The sequence below is a fragment of the Chrysemys picta genome, chromosome 1 (assembly GCF_011386835.1).
Source record: "Chrysemys picta bellii isolate R12L10 chromosome 1, ASM1138683v2, whole genome shotgun sequence".
NCBI classification, from domain to species: domain Eukaryota; kingdom Metazoa; phylum Chordata; order Testudines; family Emydidae; genus Chrysemys; species Chrysemys picta.
In genome coordinates this window covers 55,852,404-55,867,197 of record NC_088791.1, presented here as the reverse complement: position 1 = coordinate 55,867,197, position 14,794 = coordinate 55,852,404, and the positions used below count along the sequence as shown (strand labels likewise).

General features: G+C 38.2%; 1 protein-coding gene across 20 annotated transcripts in view; it reads right to left on the bottom strand.

The window, feature by feature from the left end:
• The window catches only part of PPHLN1 (periphilin 1), a 122,386-nt gene that overhangs the window by 59,076 nt on the left and 48,516 nt on the right, over positions 1-14,794 (bottom strand). For 12 of the 20 annotated variants that reach the window (XM_042859007.2, XM_024100593.3, XM_024100594.3 and 9 more), the window contains 2 exons: positions 6,998-7,251; positions 2,182-2,264 (listed from right to left, as the gene is read on the bottom strand). In XM_042859007.2, coding sequence (XP_042714941.2) covers positions 2,182-2,264; positions 6,998-7,251 — 337 coding nt within the window. The remainder of the gene's footprint in view (positions 1-2,181; positions 2,265-6,997; positions 7,252-14,794) is intronic. The other 8 variants (XM_065557392.1, XM_065557325.1, XM_024100595.3 and 5 more) reach the window with 1 other exon arrangement.

Sequence of the window (14,794 nt, the reverse complement as noted above, 5' to 3'; positions counted from 1 at the left end):
CCAGTCCCTGCAGCTCCCAGCTGCTGCAGGCAGAGGAGGGGCAGGGTGCTGAACCCTCCTCCCTCTCCATTATGTCAGGTATGTTTTTAGTCACAGCTTCCGTGATTTTCTGTTTCTTGCCGGTGACCTGTCCATGATTTTAACTAAAAATATCCATGACAAAATCGTAGCCTTAATCAAAAGTCAATAAATGTATATATAAAGAAATCGCCAGTACACTAAGTGTAACACAAAAGTAAAAAGATCCAAGGAGGTTTAAGTTACAGTGAACTAAATTTAAAACCATTTTCCTTCTGAATGAAAGCATCCACACAGGATGTAATATGCTATAACTTATACATATTGACTAATCACCTTAACTGTCCAAAAAACTTTCCGCATGTAGAGAAGCCATCTGTGCGAGTTGCCATTTAATTGATACTTTCCCAACACAAGTCAAGTTTCCTAATAAAAACAGGACTTAGATACTATTTTATAATTAGAAAAGAATGTAAAGCACAAATCTTCGAAGTTCTTATAAGAAGTTCTAATTCAAGAGCTCTGAATATTGCCAAACTTTTTTTTAAGTATGCAAAATAAAACTCTAAAGTCCTTTCTCAAGCAGGCTGCATAATTAAAAAAAAATAAACCTGTTTTGTTACATAAATAGATTTCACAGCCTAGTTCCTATAGTCTTGTTATAAGAGGAAGGCAACACAGGTGCAAACATTGCCCTATTCCACAGCCCCAGCTAATGCCGAGGGTAAGTGGAAACCCAGGAAGAAGCGGAGATGTTATTTTTGGGGAGGCAAATTAGCTACAGAGGTGGCGAATTTATCATCTAAAAGAAGTCTTAAGTCCATTTTTGTTAGCTTAAACAGAGCTCTATATATCTTGCTATATACTTATACTGTAAGATCTTTGGGGTAGGGATGGGGATCTTTTTGTTATGTCTGTATAGAGTCTAGTATAATGGGGTCCTGAGCACTACCACAATACAGAGAACAAATATACTATCCCTACCTGTTCCTGCAGGCCCACTGTTTTAAAAATAATGTGCTAAACAAATTATATATATAAATATGCATATGTGCTGATATGCACATGTACATAAATAAACAATATAAAACTATATAGCCAAAAATAAGGAAGTAAGTCAAACAGCATTAAGTGGTGTGTTGGAAGCACAATTTAGATTTTTAACAATGAAGTATAAGACTTAGCTTTTGAATTATTTTCCATTTGTCATCTTATACCATAATTTTAACAGAATTTTGCATTTAATCATTTGTAACTGCATCAAACTCAATTTATACAAGATTTAAACTAGTTTAAGTGTGTCCATAAAACAAATTTAAAAAAATGATTTTAGCTAAACCTGCGCAAATTTTGGGTGTTAAATAGTCTGTATCTCAGTTCCCACATCTGTAAAGTTAAGAGACTAAGGCTGTGTCTACACTGGCAATTGAACGACAAAACTTTTGTCTTTCAGAGGTGTTAAAGCCAGCCCCCGCCTCCCCGAAAGACAAGAGTTTTGCCGCAACAAGTGCCAGTGTGAACAGCGTGTTGTCGGCAAGAGCGCTTTCCTGCCAACAATGCAAACACCGCTCATTGGGGGCGGAAGTTTTTTGTTGGCAGAAGAGCCAACAAACAGTGGCTACACGGTGCGTCTTTTAGCGGCACAGCCCTGTTGCTAAAAGCTGTATAGTGTAGATGTAGCCTATCACTCACATATCCCAGAGGGGTGTTGAGAATCAGTTAATGTTAGCACACCAGTTTGAAAATCATGAAGAACTGAATAAGTGTGAAGGAATGGCAGAGCACTGCAGAAGTCTGATCAGTCCTTTCAATTAACCGTTTTCGCCTTTCACACCTTTTTTCAAAAACACTAGTTAGTCTTTCGCTCGGGATTTCCATGGCTTTTAGTATTTCAAGAGAAAGTTTTCTTAATTGTCTAAAAAGTGAACTCAGAAGCTGTGGGGGATGCCATTTTCTTTAAGGTCCTGTTCACTCTAAATATTGTGTCCACATTTCTTCTTACTCCAGGAGAAGCCGTTGAATACAATGAAACATTCTGCTTGCTTAGTGGCAAAACACACTGCCTCTGACTGTCAAACAAGAAGATAGGAATCTGAATTTAACTTGGATCGTCTCATGGGAAGTACCACTATTAAAAACAAAAACAACAGAAACATAGTTCACCTTTGAAGAGGGTACTGCTGTGGAACCTGATGGGGATGCATCTCTTGACGTTTTCAGTGACTGAGCAGAAGGTCTCTCTTTACCTATAAAAAAAAGAATAGTTACAATTTTATTCAAGCTGTGTTCTCTCTCCTCCTCCATCCCCTCCCCCCCCACACACACACAGGAGTGTGCGCACCTTGCAAAACTGTAATGAAAATTCACCAGGCCATGCACAAAACCTATCTCCTCATTCTTTGATGATGATAATAATCTAATGATATTCTACTTGCTTATCAAAAATAAAATTGTCTCTGGCTAAGAAGATGAATAGTAGCATTTTATAAAGCTGACATTTATCCTGAGAAAGCCTAGTTTTCTTATTTCCATTATTTAACTGGAAGAATTTTTCAGTTTGAGATTGTTGGATATTGTTCTATATTCCTGTAAGAAGTGAAATGAGGAATTCTACATCTTTTCAGTGTTAAACATCGTGATCAGTCACCAATCATAGGACCAAAACCAAAGCTTGGGAAACTGGGTATTCACAAGGGTAGGTTTAGCAGTATAATAGGAAATCCAGCAAAGCAATAAACCCACAAAGTCCCAATGACAGGTAGGGATCTCTTTTTAGCATCAGAGTCTTACTTCTCAATGTTCATGCCAACAAAATTAAAACAGGAACAACTAGAAGCTACTGTTCAAAATGCAGTCATGAATAACCTTGCCAAATGTCCATTATGGGAAGCCTGCAGCAGCAAAATACTTGGCAAAAGCGTAGACTAATACTTGTCATATATTTAATTAGAAAGAGAAATCAATTGAAAGTAACCTTCATTTATTAAATATTTTTAAAAACCCTGATGTGAATTACTTTAACAAAACTAATGACAACTAAATAAGTCTGTAACTGAAGTACCCAAGTAATGATACATAGCACAATGGGTCATGTCTAGTGAGCTATTTACTTTGTATGTTGCAAGATGATGTAAATTAAGAATGCACCCACCATTGTGCATTTTTAAATACCAATATCTAAAAGAATTAAGAAACTGAAATGTAAATAAATAGATCTGGAATGTTAAAAAAAGAAACCTTTGTAAGTTGCCCCTTTTCTGTCTCCACAGATTTTCAGGATACTCTGGCTACAAAGGATAGAATTTAACATCAACCTAACTGGTTGAGGAAAAAGGAAGACCAAACAAGCAAGTGACAGCTGCTCCCCAATTGCAACAAGATACAAAAAGCAGCTGCCTTAGCGGTTTCATATTTTATCTGATCATTCAGTATAGCCCTTCAAGATATCCTCCATACTTGTCCATACAGTAGAAACTGTTTATCTTGTCTGTATTATTTTACTCTCAACGACAATGGTCATCACCTTCTTTTTGCTAATATAATTACTTTATTGCTTTTCTCAGGTCAAAACAATAGCCTACTGTACCTCTCAACTACACCTAATTGAGGCAAGTAATTTTTTTATACATATATTTAACTTTGTTCCACAAGAAGGCCCTGATCCTGCAAGCTGCTCCAGGTGGAGAGGCCCCCTCTACCCACCTTTACGAAACTACCCCCCTTTAAACTCACCAAATGACCCCTAAATCTTTCCATCTGCACATCCCCTTCACCACATTACACCCTCTAAACACCATCAGCTGGGTATTCAGTGAAACTGGATGGGAAAGTTTGGTAAAAGGGATGCTAGAAAAATAATAGATCACTTTTTTAAAAATACCTGCCTTCTGATTTTTCAGCCTTTAGGAAAGCTACCCACCCTGAATGTGAGAGGGATCATTACAAGTTCAAAATTCAACCTTAAATGCATAGACAAATGTGAGCATTTCCCCAATGGCTTGGAGGGGACTCCACTTACTCTCTCCTATGCTCTAAGATGAAGGAGCTGCCATTCTACTTTTCTCTTAATACCTGGGAGAGGAAAACCATTCAATTTCTCTCCATCCTCTCCCACCACAGTACTATCCTAATTCCCTATTTATTGCCCCACACCACATACCCTCTAAGTTTCCATCTTTATGCCATTCAGTTTTCTGCTCCACTCACGTTCTCCCTTCCTGTTCCTCCTTAGCCTGTTTTCCATATGGCCTTTCATATTTGTCCTCCTTTACCCCTCAACCTCCCGTACCTCATATTCCCCTGCCCTTCAGGCTCTCTCCTGCATCCCTCCAATTCACCAGATCTACTCAACATTACTATCTTTACCAAATTGTGCAGACAGAAAATGTTGTTTTAACGGATACATGTTGACAATAAAACATTTCAGAACAAGATTTCAGAAAGGGCCCAAATTTATAAATGATGAAATCTACATAGTAAATTAAAAGAACAAAACAACTAACCATGTGAAGTATCACATTGAAAAGCTACTTAAACGGACAGAAAAACAAATGTATGCCTCATTTTAAGCCTATTTCAGAACCTAATTTTAACTATAAAGTCACAACCAGCAACCTAATAGATATATATATAGAAGCTATAAACAGATGTGTAGGTTAGCAGATTTTTCTTGGCAGACAATAATTCATTAAAAATAAAAAAATCAAACAGAAGAAGGTCAGAAACCCTTTTAACTCATCTAACTCCAACTAACAGCTATGCAACCGCATTTCAACAGAATTATCTATAAAGAGTTTTCAAATCAAGTGGCGCTGTCATTTACAATAATATGCAGGAAATGTGTATTTTTTGTATCCCCAATTTGCATCAGTATAGCTGGAGATGGAGGACTGGCACAGGATATTCCCCCAAACCATTTATAGGAAGACATTCATGTTCCAGACCAGGTTTCTAGGACTGAGTGGGTAAGACCTGCACGCAGAGGTCACTGCCAGTTATATACATATACCTGACATGTTGACCATGCACCCTGGCTCATGTCATAGAAGCGCTGTAGAACAGCTTCAACTTTATGGGGAGCAAGAATAGGGAAAGCCTCATATTCCTGCTGTTGGCTGGCCTTTTGCGTGCAGATGCCTATCTGCAGACCCTGCCAGGTTTTGGTTCTTTAAATATTTCAAAATACAACAAAGGTAACAGGATGGGCTTTTTCTTACATGTTCTCCAAAGCAAAGATTTCTTGTCAAATTATATTCTAACACTATTCTAACAAACACAACTGAAGCCCTCTCCACTCTGCAAGTAAACCATTTTAACTCAGTCATCAAAACAAACGCTTGCAACTACCAATTTTCAGGATGCAAACCATTTTTAAGAAAAAGTAGCATGGTGCAAGCAAAGTTGCTTTCTTAAAAACAGTTTAATGGAGATAGACAAGACATCATTTAACTCTGGAGTAAAAGACAGCCCAGACCTAAGTGTGGATATCCCACTTTGACTAATATAGCTGCTGCTTTGTAAAGCTATTTGCCAGATTACACCTGCAGTGTGTTTTTAAAGAGACAATAACACTATATCATCCAACTTGACATCTCTGAACAAACATGCAGTTAGTGACTAACACATTCTATTACAGAAAAAGTACAAAATCCCCTGAAAATTTGGAACATTTCTCTCAAAATGTAAAATTTTCTATTAGCCCAGACAGCAGGTTTTTCCATTAGAATTCAATATATGAGTAGCAATATGTTAACATGCTGCAGAAGTGCCAAAAAATCTGCTCAATTGTAGAAAATTCCCAATCCCCACAACATTTCCCAAGTTTTAGACAATCTTCTCCCATCCCTGATAATTACATTCTGTTTACCTAAATCTCTATTGCAGCTTCAGGAGGGTGTCATATTCTTTACTTTTTGTTCTAAACGTTTGCGTAGACCTGCTGCAACTGTTAAAAGCCTGAGAGGCAGTCTGTATTTCAGTGGTGAATGAAGAAACTCCTCTGTGTTTATGAATAGTTATTTAAATGCTTTGGGATGTTTTGGAGTGAAAGGTGCTATAACTGCCTGCTATGGGCACCCGGGAAAATCCAACGTAAATGTCGTATAACAACAAGTAAACCTGGATTTAAAATTAGAAGAAACAAAAAGAACACTACTGCCAAAGTGGACAACAGATTTTGCACAATTTCATTAGTATTTGTAAAGAGTATGAAAAGAAATCCATAAATCCACCTAATCTGCACAAACAATCGTAGCTATAAGCACCTCAACGGGAAAGAAAACATGCTTCCACTTTTGTTTGCAAGTTTTTCATACATGGAGGTTTTGGATACTTTTTAAACAGACATGGATCTCCTTTCTGGAAAAAATGAACATTCAACCCTTTGAAATCCAGGCCATACATTGGATTGCCTAGCTTTAGACACAAGGTTTTGCATTGATTTGAGGGTTGCAAGATTTGAGAGAATCAGAGTGAGAGGGTTACATTGCTAAAAGAACTAATATGTATTGTTAGCACAATTCTATGAAACATCATGTTTTGAAAATGTAAGGATCTTTACTTTTTATTTGGCTTTCCCACCAGAATTTTTCCTTTTCTTCTCAGTTGCAGAAAGAAAAGCCCTCACCTAATTGCTCATGGCAAAGCTGCCTGTAAAGGGATCCATTACAGAAGCAAAGGGAGAAAGAAACAGAAGCATTTGGTACTAAAGGAAAATAATCTGCTGTACACAGAAAAGTCACGCAGCTGATGGAACTGCAGTCAGCCTAGAGAGGCTATTGAAAAACACCTGCAAGCTCCCTCAAGAGACCTTTACATATATTCATAAAGGAATAAAGAGCTCCCTGAAACATTTAATAAGGCAGGCAAAACATAATCCGAACAAAAAGTCTAATGTCTTCATGATATAAAGAGAAAGATCTTATATAATGAGAATCAATTTCGCCTCACTAATCAGTTTTCATCATTAATCCAGCATTACCTTGCTGAGAAATATTTCTTTTATGTAAAGATGACATACTTCTGCTATGCTGGGACTGGTGGAAAGAATAGGCTTTGCTTCTTTCAGGGGAGTAGCTCCTACTGCTGACACTGGAGCCGGATCTGCTGTGTGGAGAATCCCTTCGGCTCACAGGCGATTCCCTGAAGAAAGGAGAGTCCCTCTTATGAGGGGATCTCTCTCTCAAATAATGAGAAGGATAGAAGCTTTTTCTTCTTAAGCCATCTCTGATGTCCCTTTGAAGGTAGCAGAAAAGATAAAATTAATTACTTCTCCATACTCTGTTTATAGAAATTACAGAAATCTAAAAGTTCATAACTGGCAACAAAATAGCAAATTTCCATCTCTGTAGTAAGTAGAAATAGGTCAATCATTCTCTACACAGTAAATCTGAGACCTCCAGTATCATTAAGTACTAAGTAATTCTTGGGCCAACTTAAATTGGTCAAATAAAAATTGTTAATCATATGTTAAATGTAAGGAGATTTCTTCAGGTTTTCATTCAGTTCAACAGATTTTAGAACCGGTTCCAGCGTCTCCTCATCCAATCCTCCACCTCTCTTATACTAGTTGGTAATTTACGCAAACTACTAAAGATATATTAATAAAGAGTATATATTTGAAGGGTGAAAGAAATATTCACACAAAATGCAACTGGATGCACCTTTAGTATTTTACATTTTTTTCTCTTGCACAGTCATTCCACTCTCTCCTTTTGGACACTATCCAAGTTTTAATATGAAATTAATTAAAATAAAAACAAACCCAGAGAGGAATCAGTAAGATGCATACATAAGTACTGCTCACAATCTTTCACTGTGGTAACTCTCACTAACTCACTCTTAATATTTAAGTTCTTTGGGGTACTTGTCATTTTAATTTGTTTGTAAAGTGCCATGAACATAAATGATGCTGTATGCAATAATTCTGATTTCAAGCTGTAATAATTGCAAAATTATAATTAGGGCTGCAAATCTGACATGTAATTTTTAATCAAAAATCATGGAGCAGTCATGATAAATTTACTCTAAGTCATGGGTTTAGTGCCTGATCCGTGATTTTGATTAAAAAATGCCCTGACAAATGAGGGGGTCACCCACCACCTGGAAGAGCACTCTTTGCCCCAGGACCACAACTCTAATCCCAGCCCATTGAGGGGAGGAAACCCAGGGGGGATGGAGGTGGGGACTAGAGAGTGAGCCTGCCCCATGTTCACCCAGGCATCGGCAGCTCCTGTGTACCCTGTGGCTGGGCCTGGGGTTTGAGAGAGCCTGTTCCACACTCACCCTGGGCACAGGCAGTGCCACTTGCTCAGGCTTGACCCTGCTCCCCCTCCGTCATCATCTGGGGGAGGCATTGTGAGAGCCAGATTTGAGTGAGTGGTTCGGTAATCCTGTGTATCAGGTCACAATGCCTGAAACAGGTAGCCAGGCTCAGCCCCATGGGACACAGGAGCCACTGCTGCAGGGTGAGTTGCATTAATTAATTGTTGTTTCTGGTGGCTTAATTTAAAAAGAAATACGTTTGAAAAAAGAAGAGTTGTGTACATGAGAACTGATTAAATATGCAATAACCACCATTATTATTACCACCATAGCACTTAGGAGCCCTGTTATGACCATCATGTAGATGCCTGAATGTATGTGAACTTAGTAATTATACATATTAGTTAAGTGATAAATACTTCAGAATTACTGTATATTTCACCAATTTTTAACAAGCATAGTATTTGAAAAACTTTAACAGCTCCAGATACAATCTAGCGTGAAAACTCTCATTTTCCAAGTTCTAAAAGTTTATAATTTACCTGAGTTTTCCATAAAGGAGCTGTTAGGATACACAGATAAATAATATGGAGCAATTGTTTATAATGACATGCATATAAGAAATATGAAGAAACAGCTATTCAGTCACATTCTGAGATTTAAACTGGGTGTTTAAAATTTCTATAGTGTACAAACACAGACAACTTTTGATTTTTCTTAAATAAACAAAACACAAGCTTTCAGGCAGACTGGTACACCACGTTTCTGCCCAAAGCAAATTTTTATGAGCAAGTTATTAAACCCCTATAAACAGAGGACTTTATTATGGAAATGTTTACAGAACCCCAACTGTTACATATCTGTAATAAATACTCTAATATTCATTCAAGCATTTACAAAATATTTCTAAACAAATCTTCATTAGATCAGAGAGCAAAAAATGATGGGGGGAAAAAACAATGACTGCAAGAGTGTGATGGATCAAAAACGAAATATTTTGAATTTTATTTTTATTCATGTTTTTGTCATTCTTCATTTATATTGTTAAACTAGCCTTGCTGAACTGTAATAATACAAGCAATTAAATAAAAGAATTTCTGAACCATACAGCAATAACTTCACACTTCTGATCATATTATTAATGCAACTAAACTTGTTAAACTGAACAAAACCGCTCGAACAAGTTTTTATTTATTTATTTCCAAACATATATTCCTTCCCCAATGTGAATACACCGGAATATGTCTGCAGCTCAGCAATTAAGACACCATTTCAGCAAAGCATATGCTTGATATTTCAGCATGTGCTTAAATGGTCTGCTGAATAAGGATGGATTTAACCACTAATTCTCTGCTGAATTGGGACTTTAATGCAGGACTAAAATCCCTTTAATGATTGAATTTAATCTCCATATTTGACACAAATAACTCTTCAGAGTACAAATGAATTTTCTATGTAATATTTTAAGACAGCGTATTGACATTTTCATCTCTACACAAACTAACCTTCACACACACATTCTGATAATCTTGGGCATAAGTCACTCTTCACATTTTAAAATTAAACACAGTTATTCCCTTATTTGTCAAACAAATTGAGATACCCCAGATTCGCTGAAGTTCTGTCAGCTACGTAAGTTATCTATTCCTGCCAGCTTGACTACCAGAGGCAACATTTTAACAAAACAAAAACACACACACAAAGGAAGGGTGGTAGCATCGGGGGAGTGCCAATATTCAAGTGCCAATAGCGGCCTTCTAGTTAGGTTATGGAGGTGAAAGATGTGGGAGTGGGAAATCAGTTTGGAAGGGAGTAGAGCTCAGCTATGACAAACCACTGAATTAACGTGAATACCTATAAACAAAGCTGCATGTTAGTTGTCCAGTATAAGGGTGAAGATCTGTGCGGTGGAAGGAAGATGACTGAGGCTGACGAGGAATTGGTGAGTTGAATATAGAGGGGCTGCTTTATCATATAAATGCTTTTTTCTTTGCTTGTTAAGGGTTTCATTGGTGATATACACAGCCTAGCAACCTTAACTCAGAGTTAAAGACATGAGCAAGTATGTGTGATAGATCACAAACGTACTTTTCCATCCTGAACAAATAAATAAAGGGATGTGAATATACAAATGTTTATTGTTTTACTACACCTCACTATACCTCCCAACTTTCACATAAACGTGACACCAGCCATCAATATAACAAGTGACCAAAATGTGGAGTACTTCTCGTTTTTTTGCATGTCATGTCAGAATGGACAGTTTTTCTTTTTAACTGCAACACCTGTTTTTAAAAGATATTTTTGCAGTGTGAGAATTAAAATCAATGCGGTTTTATTTATTTTTTTAATAAAGAAAACAGGGTACTCAAGGTAAGGTTACAAGGCTTTCCTCAATAATAAGGCTATTATATGCACATAAATATAAGTAGTCAAGAATGGAAGAGGAAGATTTTAACTCAATCTCCTGGTTCCTGGCCCTGTGAACTTTCCCCAAGATTAAGGGGTTTTCTGATGGGAAGATATGTGTCTCATCCATAGAACATGGCCTGAATTAGCAGTGAAGCATAACAGGGAGCTTGACTCAGATGAAATGCAAAACATCCCATCAAATCCATTACACCTCATAAGTCTGAGCTTCCCAATACACATTGTAGTCATTTTATAGTTTAAACACCCACACAAACAGTTCAAGAATCAAGAACTTCTCCTCCTCTAACATTCTACAAGTCTGAGAAAAATGAAATCAGAACATAAAGGAGAGGGATCCAGATATGTTAGTATTTCTCCCAGAACTTAGTAAATCTTCCTGTTAAGATCAATATGTATACTGAAGTAAATCACCAACTGCAGTTTACTTATTATAATCCTTTGTTTTTTCCTAAGATCTTAATCAATCCCATACTGATTTATCTTCTACTATACTATACATCTGGTCCCAGTGACCTTTATTTGAACTCTCAACATATTACAAACAATGACAGACTTCTCATATCAATTGGCCCAGCAACGTTTTATAGTCAAGCAACTTTTTACAGTATTTAAATTAGAGATGCTTAGCTCAGTGTTAGCTCAAATAAAATTCACGTACTAGGTCTTGTTAGTTTAATCTTATCAATAGCTTTAGAGTGGTTTCCCTAATTCACATGAAGAGGGGTGCAAACAAGTATCTGATTATGGGCCACACAGATAATCAATATGCACTGCTCTTGTGGACTGCATGTTTAAAATATGAGTAAGTTACACTTTAATTCTAATTTCCATGTTGTGCAAGCCATTGTACACTGTGCAGGTCACTGTACTGAGCCCAAAATTTGCCATTGCTTACACCAAAACCAAGTAGAAAGTCTGTCAGACCTTCCAGTATTTTTCTGGTGCCATCACAATCGGAGGGAATATGGACGACTAGGACAACATGAGGAGGATTTGGATATCCTTTTTCTAGGACTGTATAACTAGACCGGGTGCACACTTAAAACTGAATTGGGAAGCATGTTATTCCTGTTTGTACTTAGCAGTGGTGAAAACATCCTCTCCCTTTTCTAGGCCCTGTCAGTGAAGTAGCTTGGTAGCTATCCCACCTGCTGGAAACAGCAAAGTGACGAGGAGTCTGAGATGGCAAGTCATAAAGGGATGTTGTAACTCAGAAGCTCATGTTTTCTGTCTCCATCTGCTGACAGGAGAATCTACTGCCAAACATGTGGGGTGGTATAGAAGAACAAAAAATAAGAAATATACAGCCGGGCATAGGGTTGCCAGGCATCCAGTTTTCGAGCGGAACACCGGGTCAAAAATGGACCCTGGTGGCTCCAGTTGACACTGCTGACCGGGCTGTTAAAAGTCCGGATGGCAGCGCAGCGGTGGCCCAGGGCTAAGGCAGGCTCCCTACCTGCCCTAGCTCCGTGTGGCTCCCAGAAGCAGACGCCAGGTCCTTGCGGCCCCTAGGCATATGGGCGGCCCGGGAGGCTCTTCGCGCTGCCGGCACCCTTGACTACATTATCCTGTGAGTAGCTGAGATCATTTGGACTGTTTGTAGAGTAAGGTACTACTCAATACAAGAGTGACAGAACTGAATCCTAAAAAAATTCAAAGTGAAGACAATTTCAAGTTTTTGATCCTCATATATGGAATCCACAGAATATTCCAGTTTTAAATTAACAAACAGAAAGCACAAAATTTTGCTTCCAATCTATTGCCCATAGTGATGACTGTGACAGTGTACAGGCTTTATGGGGGGGGGGGGTGTGCTCATAAATGTATGTATGATATAACTGGAATAGGGTTTTGCTACATATGCCATGTAACATATCTATGTAAAGGTTATGATCTACTGGTTATGTTCATCCTAGTTGTATGCAGGCATCATTTGTGTGCTCAAAGTTATGAACATTGGCTGTATAATTGCTTGATTTCTAAGCAGCCTTAGTTAGAACATTTTGTCACTTCTTGGGAAAGGAATGTGCAAATTAGGTGCTCAGTCAGGAAGCACTTAACAGACAAAAGAGCTTGGAAGACTCCAATCCACATAAGAAGTCTACCTGAGGACATTCAAGGTAGTATGTGGTAATGGCTACTACCTGCAAGTCCTGAGTCATGCATGGGCATGTGACTTGCCCATGTGATTCCAAATCTCCATTTTGTGACTGGATTCTACACAGGGTGAGGAGGGGGTCTCCACCCACAAGAAGAAAGTCTATTTAAACCCCTGGGAGGTTTTTTTTGTCTTCAGATGACTAAAGAAGGAGCCTCTCCACACCACTCCCCTCAGGATACTTGAAGGAAACTGGAACAAAGGACACTAACTACAGGGGGTCTGAGTGATTGCTGGACCCAGGCTAAAAGGAGATTAGCCTGTAAAAGGGAGCATTCTGGAACTGGTGAGGATCTTATCTGTATTTAGTTTGATTAGACATAGATTTGCGCATTTTATTTTATTTTGCTTGGTGACTTACTTTGTTCTGTCTGTTACTACTTGGAACCACTTAAATCCTACCTTCTGTATTTAATAAGATCACTTTTTACTTATTAATTAACTCAGAGTATGTATTAATACCTGTGGGAGCAAACAACTGTGCATATCTCTCTATCAGTGTTATAGAGGGTGAACAATTTATGAGTTTGGGATTTATTTAGACCCCATTGGGAGTTGGGCATCTGAGTGCTATAGACAAGCACACTCCTGTGAGCTGTTTTCAGGTAAACCTGCAGCTTTGGGACAAGTAATTCAGACCCTGGGTCTGTGTTGGAGTAGACTGGAGTGTCTGGCTCAACAAGACAGGGTGCTGGAGTCCTGAGCTGGCAGGGAAAACAGGAGCAGGGGTAAGTCTTGGTACATCAGGTGGCAGCTCCCGGGGGGTTTCTGTGATCCAACCCATCACAATGACATATTAGAAAAATCGTTTTTTCTTCTCTCTTTTCCAGAGAGCTCAATCAGCAGATCAGATTGCTCTAAACCTGATGCAGCGCGTGAGGGAGAAAGCACTCTGGTGAAGGACTCCCAGTTCTTACTTCTGACTCACCCAATGCCCCAAAGCCAGATTACGTGAAAGAATCCAGAGGAAGCTGCCTTGTGATACAATTTTTTCAAGTTATTACAAGTTACAAATACTTTTATTTTTATCAGGTGGGGAGGGGAAAGGAAGCCAATGTATATACAGGAATCTAGCATCATGAACAGAGGCCAAGCTTTAGTGGACAGCAGAACACCATAAAATACAAAGTGTGCAAGTGAAAGTAACTCTTGGGAAATTGAGTTTTTCAGTAAGCTTTTTTATTTAAAAAGCTACTGAATTGATTTGGGAAATGGCAAGAGATTTGGAAGAAAAGAAGTGTCCTCTCAAGCCATCCACCATGTACTGCTGTGTTTCTATACACAGAGAGTTTTTACAGCTGAGCTTCCTACAGTTCTCCTGAAAAGAATAGTGTTGAAATGGAAATGCTGACAGGCCATTAACTACACAGTCACTGCTTGCCATGTTATTATAATTCAATCAATCTAATCAATGTAAACGTTATTCTTACAAGAATATATACCTAACCAAATAAAAGACAGAAGAAGAAAAAGAACTTAATAGAATGTGTTGATTTAATCACCTCAGTTCCTGTGGCTGACTTATCTAATTTGGTCAATAAAAAGGTTCAAAGGCAAATGTTAAATTACAGAATGTGTTTGTAAGATAAATTATTTTGACAGACTCAAATCTTGCCATTATAGTTTGTTTTATCTCTTTCCTTATTTCCTAATGGACTTTTTATAAATTAGAAAAAAACCACTCTTTAATTTCATATACTTTTTTAAAGGTGAGGTTTGAAACACGTGAACAATCAGGAAAAGACCGTTACTTACCTGTACTGTAACTGTTGTTCTTCAAGATGCGGATGCAGATGTAGAAGTTCTGTCCAAGGAAGCAGGAATGCATTGGAGAGGGAGCCTGGGCTGTGCCCTCTCAGTGAGCAAAACTGCTGGCATTTCCTGTTCTGCTTGGTCACGAACAGGTCCACCTGAGGAAACTCC